Here is an 11,715-nt window from a genome sequence, read left to right as displayed (position 1 = left end):
CGAAAATTGATAGTTTTCGAACTAGTACTGTATAGATACTTCTCTGTTAAATTTGGTAACATAAAGACAGTAGTTTAGTAGTTGTACTTTTTTAACCCCCACTCTTCTCTCTCATCCGCTATAAATACCTCTTAATGTGTTGTCAAACACTTCTCTCCCCCTTTTGTGTTTTCTTTTCTTCCCAGAAAGAACTGAGAAACACCAAGAAAAAAACACACACAAACACACACATAAAAAAACCCATATCAAGAATTGACAGAGCTTCCCAGGATCCAAACATATAGACACATAGATAGACACACTTAAAGAAACAAGTGAGGAGATATCTAGTAATGGTTTCTCTCCTTTTTGTTTGATCTCCTGTGTTTGTTTGGCTTCTGCATTGCTTAATTCAGTGTAAAAATCACACCTTTATGGCATTTTCTTGAATTCTTGGGGTCTTGAGTAATTTAGATAAAACCCTTTTGATAGCTTAAAAATCTGAAATTTTAAGTGTTTGTGTGGTTTTTGTGAAGTTGGTGTTTCCCCTTTTGTGGGGGAAAAATTTGGGTTGTTTTTTAAATGTTTTTTGATTTTTCGATTTTTTGATGTGTACTCAATGAGCCCTAGTTGCCAGGTTGAGATATGAACTGAAGAGTATAGATGGAAGGTGATCAAAGGACATTTCGTTTGTTTATTTAAAATTGGGTCATTATAAATCAGTATTTGTTGGACTACAATTATTGTGATGTGCTATAGCTTTAAGCTTTGTGCATTAAATTCTAGAGAGGGTTTGACAGAGCTATGCTTTTCAATCAGGACTGAAATGAGTTTTTATTGTTTAATGGTTTTTTTTTTTTTTTTTTGATTGTTTTTATAGGTGCAGTAATATATATTTTGCATTTTGATTTTGTGATGTCTTTGTTGTTCTTTAAGTTGCAATCTACATTTAGGCAATGTCTGATATTGATATATGTTGATGGGCAGGTCTCGAGACTTTATTGTACCAGGAAATCTTGCAAATATTCTGAATTTTGTTGAGACTTCATTTGTTGACAATCCTTGGGTTAAAAAATTTCTGGTAAGTTCAAATTTTTAGGCGGATGGAGATTTTTTCAAGCAGTTTTGGTATCATAGATATTGAATTATCTTTGCTGTCTAACAAAAATCCAGGTGACTGAATTTGAAAGTCCTGCATTGCCATATAACAAAAAATCGCTAAAGTGGGAAATGAGTACAATGACAGGGATCACAAGAAAGATTGTTGTTATTTGTATGTTACAGGGTGGAAACACAATGATCAGGGATTAGTAAATTTTCACAATTACCAAGAAGTTCACAGTTGGCCAGGCGTGTTTGCAATGTCACGTTGCTTTCCCTTTCCTCCCCCAGGATACGATAAGAAGATCCCTTTTGCTGACGAGAAGTGGCTAGAAAAGGTATATGCTTGTGTATGTGTTTGTGTTTGTGCATAATGCACTCTCGAGTTTCTGCCGAATATTTCTTTTAAATAGTTGCTATTCTTATTTATGGATCAGTATCCAATATAGCCAATCATGAAACATGTTATATCCTAACTGTATAAGAGGTTGCTTATGGTTTTCTTCTAGTGCTTGCCTCTTAACTGAAGGATCCTGCAGCTGCAGACCTACTTTTATTGTGTGATGTCATGTTGACTAGGGTTTTTACAAGATTCTTTTTAACTTAGAATTGGACGCCTTCAGCTAGACTTATTTCATTATTTTTGCGGCTGTAGTGTCATCTAAGTAGCTCATTTATTGATGATAACTTGCTTTTGGTGAACAAGTGTTGTAAACTTTACACATTCATGCAAGCAGCTCCTTGTTTTTCACCAGTCTGCTAGGTAATTAATACTTTTGCTGACTGTCTAAATGAATAAAATTAGTCAATGCGTAAATATGTATATTTTCATCTTGCCAATCATCAGCTATGAAATTGCCTTAATTGAAAATATTGGTGTAGTTTAGTGATTTTTAATGATCTGTTTGGCACCTAAATATGGTCAATCCATATATAGATTTTCTGTGCACAATCTATTGATGAAATTATGTAAACTTAGTAGAAGACGTTATTGCTGCAATTAATTCTGTTTGATGCATTCTTGTATATATACTTTGCCATGTAGGTTCATATTTTTTTGTTATGGTGATTACTTGGTCAAGATTTACCCTCCAGCCAAATTTGGATTCCCTTCTCTTGTTATTTTAGAACCTTCAAACTTGCTAGTCTTCAATGTCACAGAACAGCAGTGATTGTCATTGTTCCTTGTTCATGTGGCACTGAGTCAATGCATATGTATTCAGAGTCTCGTCAAATAGAGATAGAACTATAAAGTATGTTCCTCATGGATTCGGCTGCTCTTTAAAAACGTTGACCATTGTTATCTATATAAGCTGAGTCTATCTTTTATTTTTCACTGATTACCACTTGCTCGAGTGTGGTATATCGAACTTGACATTGTTCTCTTAGTAGTCATTTAGCTCAGATATTAATTGTCTCTTTCCCCTTCTGCTTATTGTACATCTATTTACTTTTCTCAAATGTGTAAATTATTTTAGGTGAAGCGGGAGAAAAAGCATAAGAAGGAAAAGAGAGATAAGAAAGATAAGGATAAGAAGGATAGCAAAGAGAAGAAAAGGGATAAGAAAGAGAAGAGAGATAAGAAAGAGAAACGAAGGAAACATAAAAAAGACAAGGAGAGAAGTGAAACTGAGCTGAGAGAAAAGGACTCAACCGAGAAACTCACAGACAACGAGAAGCACAGAGAAAAAGAACTGAAAAACACATCAGTTGAGAATGACAAGAATGATACTGTTGGCCCAAAATATAACAGTTTCGAGAATCTTGAATCTAAGTGCATGCAAAGAGATGATACTAGTGAATTCAAATTTTTGCTGGACTCAGGAAAAAAGAGAACCAGAGATAATATCAAGGTGAGCCCTTTGGTTCAGAAAATTAATCTTGCTGGTAGAAGTGATCTTGAGGTACCAGGGACTGTGCTCAAGGATAAAAGAGACAGTGACAGAAAAGTCTATGGGGAGAGTAAAGAATTTGTTGCAAGGCCTCATAATAATTGTTCTCTTCCGAGTAATATTGGAGGCAATGAGAGACAACTTGCACGGGTCCCTGGATTGGAGGACAGGTATTCGGAAGAGCAGAAAGAAAACGGTATGCATAAGAATGTCTATGGTGACAAAGATGGGAACATGGATCCAAATCGAGAGAAAATAATCAAATCAAAGGGTGAAACTGGGGGAGATAAGGCAAATGTGAAGGTACCAGATATAGAGCTGTTAAAAACAAAAGAAAACAGCTGGAATGCTGCATGTTTTGATAATGGTAAGCCGTCACCTCTTTCAAAGGCAGACAACGAAACTTCTCATCTTGGAAAAAGAAAGGCTTGTGAAATGAATGATGTTCTTCTACATGGTATGTTTTCCCCAAAATTCAATTGTGCTGCTTCAGCGTTTATTATATTTTGCAAAAGTAACATAATCTTTCCTGATATCTTTTATGATATATGCTTTCTGTTTACGTGGTGTCTACCTTGGCATGTAGCTTAATTTTTAAATTTATACATGGTCCACATTTATCTGGAGTATTGTTTATAGACTGACCTTATGATCTTATCTAATCACGCCTGCTCTTTTGTTTCAACTTCCATACAGATAAAGAAAGTCAGCCTTGTAAATTGACGAGATTTTGCCCTCCATCCAATCATGTTTCAGAAGGAGAAAGAAATTCAGATCCTTGCACAACTCCCACCCAACCTATTGCTAATTTTGGTGAAAAAGTGCAAAACCATAAGGTTAATGTAAAGTTTTCATGCAATGAATCCAATTTGGAGGCAACCCAAGCTAATCTCCAGCTCGTCTCTGAGAAGCAAGAGAATCGTGATAGCTATGAATTAAATAATAATATTCTATCGTCTCATCCGGTTCTACAAAATGACGGGGTGGCATTAAACATGTGTTATGCTAGCAATCAGTTTGCTTCTGAGCGGCTACAAACAAGCAACGGACATTATATAGATGGCAAGATCTCACTGGATCCGGTGGTGAAAAATGGAAAAGTAGTTGATGAGGCTGTTACCCATTTGTCTAGTGGAGGCTATGTGATGATTGATGATCACAAAGTGAAACACAATGATCTCAAGATCGATAGGTTGGAAGAGGGTAAAACACCAAATGTTTCTTCAACTAGGCCATCTTCCAAAAAAGTCAAAAAGAACAGAGATATTTCTGCTAAACCTCCGCACCCTGATTCCAAGTATCTAAGCGAGATACTAAACATTCCTGGTGTTGAGTGGCCAGACATGGATAATCAAGAATGGCTTTTTGGTGGCGACAATCAACAGTCAAATAAGTCAAAGTCTGGCGCTCCTCAGGTTGCCGAGTCAGAACATGTGTGGTCAAAAGCTCTGCGGATAGAATCTGCTGATATAACTGCTCTACCTTATGTCATTCCTTACTAGTCAGCTCTGAATGCTTGTATATCATCATTTTGGACTTCCTCACTTCATTTCCTGGCTCATCTACTGCTGGCCATCAACAGCCATGGACTTCTTTGGGCTTTACTCCTGACTATTATATTCAAATCTTGAATGTCTCAAACGTGGAGATCTCTCTCGACTTTGCTTGACTGCATCTTGTCTTGAAACGATCCGTGAAGGTTTAACTGCTACCGCACTTCGTCTAGTAGTAGATTTTTGGTTTGATCGGTTGAAAGGGATTAGTTAGAAACTCAGGATGGCCGGAGCCCCGAGCCTGGAGAGTGAAGTAGGATTATTTTTGGCAGTTTTGAACAGAAAATCATATAGTTTTAGTCTTTTCAAACTCATTATGTTATCATGCAAGTTGACAGCTCAGTTATAACTTATAAGAGATCAGGAGGATTATTACATGACTTTATTATATGGCTCCTGGACTTACCATTATTTACAAAATGGAAGTTTTTATTTCTTGAGCATAGGGTTGGCTTGTTTGTTCTCTTTTTGAAGTTAACATGGAAAATATGCATGTTCTTTTTAGCAAAAGTAAGATGCAGTAGTATCTATTTTAAATCACATATATCATTTTGAAAAATAAATATTTTGTATATTTCATCGATAATCGTGGAAGATCTCTTTCTAATTGTGTTTACAAGGAGTCATTTACCTTATAGATGGACGAACCAGTTGTTTAGTTGTTGAATTAGGAGATAATTTTATTGTATCAAATTAAAAATTGATTCTATTTACCTTATAAATCTTGACGTATAAACTGCACAAGAATGGCGACATATAGTAAACTGCGCAAGCTCTAATGACCAAAAAATTGTGTACGTGTGAAATATACCAAACATGTAAAAATAATGTAAAACTAATTCGGGGGTTTGTGAGCGGAAAATGTATCATAAAATTAATTCGGGGGTTGTGAGCGGAAAAAGTATCATACTCCTTGTTGAAGTATGTTTCGGAGTAAGAGATAAGACAGAACTCTTATACCCGAGTATCAATAATAATTGTAGCGAAAACTAACATAAAAATTATACACGAGTACAGATTTTGTTTAACTTATCCAATATCCAACCAAATAGTCAATTTATTGGGGGCTTTGATACGTGGTCGCGTAATAATGGACTGCTGATCACAACTACATAGTAGGGCTCTTCTGTTTTCTTCTTTATAAAACCTCTGTTGCTTTCAAACTTCAAAGTGCATGATATTCACTTTTCTGATCAACCCAAGAAAGTAAAGTACCTATGGGCGGCGACACAACAATCTCCCCTCCTCTTTCTTCTTCAGGTACCCTCCCTCTCTCCCTCCCTCTCTCTCTCCCTCCCTCCCTCCTCTCTCTCTCTCTCTCCCTCCCTCCTCTCCCTCTCTCTCTCTCTCTGTAAGTTGTAAGTATGTCTTTATGCAGAGTTTGTCTGTCTGTAATTATGCATGTGGAATCTATATTTAGTTAGACTATAAGGGTTTCTGTAAGTGCAGATGAAGAATCTTTGTTGGAACAAGAACTTCAAGACTACCCTTTTGAACCATCTGCTTCACTTAGGTGATTCTATATTCAATATTTTATGAGTTATATGCAATTTGCACCCCTTATGTTTGGACAAAATGCACATTGCACCTAATAGTGTTGGATAATACACTTTGCAACCCCAGACTTTTAACCCGTAGACACTTTGCACCCTTTCCGTTAATTTCTGCCGTTACCGTTAACTTTTGCAGGGGCATTTTGGGAAATTTAATTATATTTAATTAAAATCGGACCTTTATTTAAATTTTCTGACCATCTAAACGATATTTTTCGGAAAAACTTAAAGAACGAAAGTCGTAGAGAATAAAAAGATCTTTTTAGAACAATTAAGTTCAAAATTTAAATAATTATTTAAAAACGATTGTTCATTTTTACAAGATTTCTAATTTTTGAATTTTTTTTAGAATAATTTTAAAAAGAATTACGAAAATTTTGAACCTTATAGTTTTAAGAAGATCTTTTTATTCTCTACAACTTTCGTTTTGTAAGTTTTTCCGAAAAATATCGTTTAGATGATCAGAAAATTTAAATTAAAGTCTGATTTTAATTAAATATAATTAAATTTCCCAAAATGCCCCTGCAAAAGTTAACGGTAACGGCAGAAATTAACGGAAAGGGTGCAAAGTGTCTACGGGTTAAAAGTCTGGGGCTGCAAAGTGTAATATCCAACACTATTAGGTGCAATGTGCATTTTGTCCAAACATAAGGGGTGCAAATTGCATATAACTCATATTTTATTTGTGTTGAATTTTAGTATGTTTTTCAACTTACCAAAAAGACAGAAAAAAACTTTGTGTTTTTCAACTTTCTTTGGATGTTTGTGGCTATATATTGACATTGGGTCTTGAATGAGTACAGAAGAGATAATTTAAGTTTGAAGGGAGATGATGGTTCGGTGAGGGCAGAAAAGGGTTTGATGCTCAAGAAATTTAATGATGTGGGTATTCAAGTGTCTAGGGATTCTTTGTACTTCACAGCTAAACAAAAGCAGGCACACCACGCTTACATATATAGTGAAGTTTTATGGAGTTATGATGAATTGCAGTGTCGAACTAAGAGTTTGGAGGCGGCCAAGTTAAGAATTTTGAGGTATGTTTAGATACTTTCTTGATTAATGTTTATTGTGTATCTGTGGACTGTAGTAGAGTTTGTGGGTATTGGTGCACGCCAGCAATTCTTTACCTTCCTTGAGTATTAAGTAATCAGATATGTGTAAAATCTCGTTGAATTGTGTTATGTGAAATTATTACTATGGTTGAATTGTGTTATGTGAAATTATTACTATGGAATTAATTATATATCCCAAAAAAGGCTGAGCTAACATGTGTTATTACTTTACCTTCTTTGAGTGGTTCAATATGTGTAAAATCTCATTGCATTGTGTTATTTCGTAAATTTAATGCAGCGGGATTTATATCACTCAAGAGAAGGTGAATTGTTAGCTATTTTGGATCCACTAGATCAATATCTGTGATTTTGTAAATACGTTTTTGTTTAAGTACATTTTTTATGCTTATGAACTGGCTATATCCAGTTGATTGACATGATTATTGTAATGACAGATACAAACCTGGAACATGGACTGAGAAGGTGGGTGGTATGGAATTGAGGGATTACATTGTACCAAAGACGGCTACACTTTTACTGGTTGGCCCAGAAAGATCTGGAAAAAGCAGTCTTGTCAATAGAATTTTAAGGGCATTCGACGATGATAAGTTTTCCCCAGAAAGGGCTCAAGTATCATGTAACTTGATATCACTTCAACATAGTTTCAAGCTGTAAAGCATGAATAAAGAGTTTAGTTATTTCATCTCATTACTAAAGATTAATGATGCATTTACCTTTTTCTACAGATAATTGTAATGATGGAGATGGAACATACTTCCTTCAGGAGAATATGGTCCTGAGAGGTTCATCTTCTTTTTGCTTATATGACACACGTAGTTTGTCTGATAATGAATCTGAAAATACAGACATTCTAAATCAATGGATGACTGAGGGTGTCCGTCATGGAGAACTTGTTATTAGGTCAGTGTTAAACTTCAAATGTCTATTATTTGTGGTCTAGAATAGAATTATATTAAACAGGTTGCTTCTGCGAACTACTTTCCAGGAATTCTGATGGTCCTGAATTGAGAAACAAATTGAATTGTAAATCTCATCAGAATCTGCATTGCTCCAGTAAGACCAGGACGGTTAATTTTGTCATATTTGTTGTTAGTGGCCTTTCTGTTCTGAATTGCATGGACAATGGCGATGAAGATGATGGGTACAACAAGATGATTGCCACAATGTTCAAGTGTCCATTCTTGTCCTTTAAAGGTACTAAGAGCATCTCCCACAGCATTCTTTTGGTTTTTCCTAAATATATAAAAAATAGAACTCCTTGTAAACAAGCACATTATATTGAATGACAATTCCAACAACAATCCTTATTTGTGTTCCTTATTATTAATATAATATTAATTTGAAGTCCATTAGGAGGGAATTAATTTTCAAGAGAAGGGAAAGAGTGTGAAAAAAGAGGGTAGTGAATACTTTAATTTCAGAAAATAAAATGAGGAATGGTTCCCCATTTCCCAAAAAGAGGAATGAAGTAGGTACCTAACCTTTTACGGAATGGTTAGGATGCCGTTGGAGCGCCACACTCCTCAAATTATAGTTTAGGACATCATATAGCTAATCTCTTGGAGATGATGCTCTGAGAAGTATCTTTGTTTTGTTCTTTTTGACATGAACTTAGTACCTTTCATATTACAGTACACCAATTATTAATGAGAAGATTAAACTTTCAAGTCTATGTGATGGGAACCTGAACCCGTGACAATCATGTTTGTATCTTTAAGATTTCATGCTTGATGAAAGATTAAATTTCTAACATGTAATGATGTTAAAATCATCGTGTTTGTGTTAAGTGCGAGAGTTCTTTTTTGCCAGATTAATAAAACAGAATTGGAGCTCTGACAGTAGTTTTTAGTTTCTCCATCCTTCAAACCTGAGACCAATGTATTTAATTGCACATGAAATGTATTTACCAGCGATAGCCAACTAGATCAACATAGTTTTTGCTTATATAATCCCAATATAAAGCAGAAGGATGTTGGCGAGATTTCATGTATCTCTTGTCTGCTTTAGCAATTTAACTTGTGTATGGGATTGGCAAAAATATCATTCTCAAACAAGTCAGGTATTATCTGGTAGGCATTATCTGACGACTCTTCTAAAAGTTTTTTAGCTAGACTTTTTACAGTTCTATAGTCTGCTGAAGTATTGCAAATGTGGGTGCAACCCCCACCTTTTGTAGTTCTTCATCTGGCTCCTTACTGCAGATAAAATTCAAATGCCTCTGGATATATTTTTCATTTTCCCAACTACATATTATAGTTTTGTTAAGGGAAAAAAATTGAGCACCTTGTGTCATAGTTGTATCTATTACTCTGTTGTGCATGTGATGCTGGCTATACGTTCTCACATTTTTTCAATCTTCTGGGTGCAGATGATAAACCTGTTGTTGTGGTCACACATGGTGATCTACTTTCATTATCTGATCGTGCACGTGTTCGTGTACATTTGGGAGAACTGCTGGGTGTACATCCAAAGAAACAAATATTCGACATCCCAGGTGATCATTTTTACTTTAATATTTTAACTATATAAGCTCTGCAGATAAATTTTGGACTGGGATAAACAATCCTAAGTGATTTTATCACTAGTTGCAGAAGATTGTGACCCAGCAACTGATTTGACAATTATTGAACTTTTACGCTATTCCCTCGAGCATGCTGATAGGAATCTTCCCAACAAAGCCCGGTCTATTGGCAAGGTAAAGCATTCCTTTATAGCACATTCATAAATCGGTGCAAGTACTTTGCACCACCCAATTTTCTTTTGGTGTCACTGATAGAGAGGCTGATATGCAGATTCACAAGGTATGGCAACCAATATCTTTAATTATGGTGCTTATTCTGGGCATTGCAATAATTTCAGCCCTTGTCCATAATGCTTATGTCTGTAATGGTCACAAGCTCCATGCCCCCCACACAAATGCTCCTATCGGCAGAAACGCCAATAATGCCTCTAAAGCAGATAGTCTTGGTATTAAAACAGTGCATACTCCCGAGGCAGATGCTGCTACTGGTACTGGTTGGACTGCAGAAAATTTCTCCCTGGTGAATCCATCTGATATGGACACAAAGCATGGGTGCAGAACAAAATCATCATACCTGCCTCAAAAAGAAGCTACAGCATCTCCAAGCACAAATGACGTCCCTACTAAAGATGCTCCTACTGGTAGAAATGCAGATAATCTCCCGCAAGCAGTTGATCCTTCTGGTATGAACATAATGCTCGAGCACAAAAGAAAATCAGCGCGCTTGCCACCAAAAGAAACTACAATAGACGTCCCTGCAAAAGACGCTCCTGGTAGAAATGCAGATAACTCTCCTCAAGCGGATAATCATGCTGGTATGAAAAGAAAGCTTGAACGCAGAACAAAATCATCACACTCAACTCAGAAAGGAGCAACAGTATATTCCAGCAAAACAGTATCGTCGAGCTTACCTGAAGAATCCGCTCAAGAGGATTGGAATAGATTTAGACTGTGGTTAGATTTAGACTAGATAGCAAGACTGGTCGAACAGGTAACAATTAAATAAAATAATATTGTTACTAAAGTAATATTGTCTTTATAGCAAGATGATTCAAATTTACAACTTATACAAATCATTATTATCGTTGCATATGATTAAAATAACCAGAAGGTCCAAAAAACTCAAGGACTTACCGGTTTAAGTAAATATTTAATGCGTTCTCCCACCGGACAAGTCATATTTGGAGATGATAAGTTTATTAAAGTAATATTTCTTGGGTACACCATAGCAGAGATCGTGCGTATTTCGTTCTTGATAATATATTGAACTTGATAAAGTAATTCTTTTTCTTTTTCCAGATTTAGATGTAACAAAATAGAGTCGCGCTCAATAGAGAACCGGTCCTTAAAATAGAACCATAGAACCACTGAGGTTCTGCTGCGGAACCTTAAATTTTCCTAAATTTTAAATAGATTTGTGTTCAAAAATAATTTTAAAATCTAATAAATAGATATTGACATATTTTACATGTGAAGTTCTGCTCCAGAACCCTAACTTAACTCATACTTAAGTGCTGCTGCATAACCTGCCTTATAAGGTAAGGTTCTCCTCTGATGGTTGGAACTAGGGCTGCTCATGGGTTGTCCAACCCGTTCAAACCAACCCAACCCAACCTTGAACTAGGCCGACTAACCCGACCCATTCCAAACCGTGGGTTAATTGGGTTGATTTTTGGTTGAGCCGTTTATAATGGGTTGGGTCGAAATATGACTTTTAAAAACCCTAAACCAACCCAACCCGGTCAAAATATATCTTTAACACTCTGATACTCCCTCCGTTTCTTTATTCTTTTCTCGTTTGATATGTCGGGACTGTTCATAACATGAGACTAATTACTAATTTACGTCTAATCTATAAGACTAAATATAGTCGTGAGTGATCTTGTTGGATTCGTATTCACGAGTACTTTAATACAATGAAGTTTTTATATTTAATACTAATACAAAATTAATGATATTAAGGATCAAAAGTGTGTATTGGCAAACGTGCTAAAGATTATATATCATGGCGGAAACATGATTTTTAATAGTTATTAGTGTATT

The 11,715-nt window shown here is 35.7% G+C and overlaps 2 protein-coding genes across 5 annotated transcripts; both read left to right on the top strand.

Moving 5' to 3' along the window:
* Positions 1–168: 168 nt before the first annotated feature.
* On the top strand, positions 169–4,915 carry LOC108213734 (uncharacterized). Of its 3 annotated transcripts, none has more exons than XM_064090316.1 (5): positions 169–314; positions 967–1,060; positions 1,153–1,418; positions 2,559–3,429; positions 3,669–4,915. In XM_064090316.1, the coding sequence occupies exons 3-5, from the start codon at positions 1,341–1,343 to the stop codon at positions 4,472–4,474; spliced, it is 1,755 nt and encodes a 584-aa protein (XP_063946386.1). In that variant the 5' UTR covers positions 169–314; positions 967–1,060; positions 1,153–1,340; the 3' UTR covers positions 4,475–4,915. The 3 variants fall into 3 exon arrangements, with proteins under 3 accessions (XP_063946386.1, XP_063946384.1, XP_063946385.1); XM_064090314.1 differs by having other exon boundaries at positions 169–329; XM_064090315.1 differs by having other exon boundaries at positions 169–396.
* A 684-nt stretch (positions 4,916–5,599) lies between these two features.
* LOC108211306 (uncharacterized) lies at positions 5,600–10,776 on the top strand. 2 transcript variants are annotated; one of them, XM_017382867.2, is made up of 9 exons: positions 5,600–5,785; positions 5,975–6,038; positions 6,882–7,112; positions 7,586–7,767; positions 7,877–8,051; positions 8,137–8,345; positions 9,520–9,645; positions 9,743–9,846; positions 9,944–10,776. In XM_017382867.2, the coding sequence occupies exons 1-9, from the start codon at positions 5,743–5,745 to the stop codon at positions 10,640–10,642; spliced, it is 1,833 nt and encodes a 610-aa protein (XP_017238356.1). In that variant the 5' UTR covers positions 5,600–5,742; the 3' UTR covers positions 10,643–10,776. The 2 variants fall into 2 exon arrangements, with proteins under 2 accessions (XP_017238356.1, XP_017238355.1); XM_017382866.2 differs by having other exon boundaries at positions 5,601–5,785; positions 9,737–9,846.
* The last annotated feature ends 939 nt before the right edge of the window (positions 10,777–11,715 follow it).

Source organism: Daucus carota, chromosome 3, assembly GCF_001625215.2.
Source record: "Daucus carota subsp. sativus chromosome 3, DH1 v3.0, whole genome shotgun sequence".
Taxonomy (NCBI): Eukaryota; Viridiplantae; Streptophyta; class Magnoliopsida; order Apiales; family Apiaceae; genus Daucus; species Daucus carota.
The sequence above is the reverse complement of the archived record's forward strand: the minus strand, read 5'-3'. Positions and strand labels throughout refer to the sequence as shown.

Bases quoted from the DNA above. Each gene is read 5' to 3' on its own strand.
- LOC108213734 (XM_064090316.1), top strand. From the start codon at position 1,341: ATGTCACGTTGCTTTCCCTTTCCTCCCCCAGGATACGATAAGAAGATC. The intron at 1,419-2,558 runs GTATATGCTTGT...AAATTATTTTAG, and splicing joins ACGAGAAGTGGCTAGAAAAG to GTGAAGCGGGAGAAAAAGCA. The intron at 3,430-3,668 runs GTATGTTTTCCC...ACTTCCATACAG, and splicing joins GAATGATGTTCTTCTACATG to ATAAAGAAAGTCAGCCTTGT.
- LOC108211306 (XM_017382866.2), top strand. From the start codon at position 5,743: ATGGGCGGCGACACAACAATCTCCCCTCCTCTTTCTTCTTCAG. The intron at 7,768-7,876 runs GTAACTTGATAT...CTTTTTCTACAG, and splicing joins AGAAAGGGCTCAAGTATCAT to ATAATTGTAATGATGGAGAT. The intron at 9,646-9,736 runs GTGATCATTTTT...TTTTATCACTAG, and splicing joins ACAAATATTCGACATCCCAG to TTGCAGAAGATTGTGACCCA.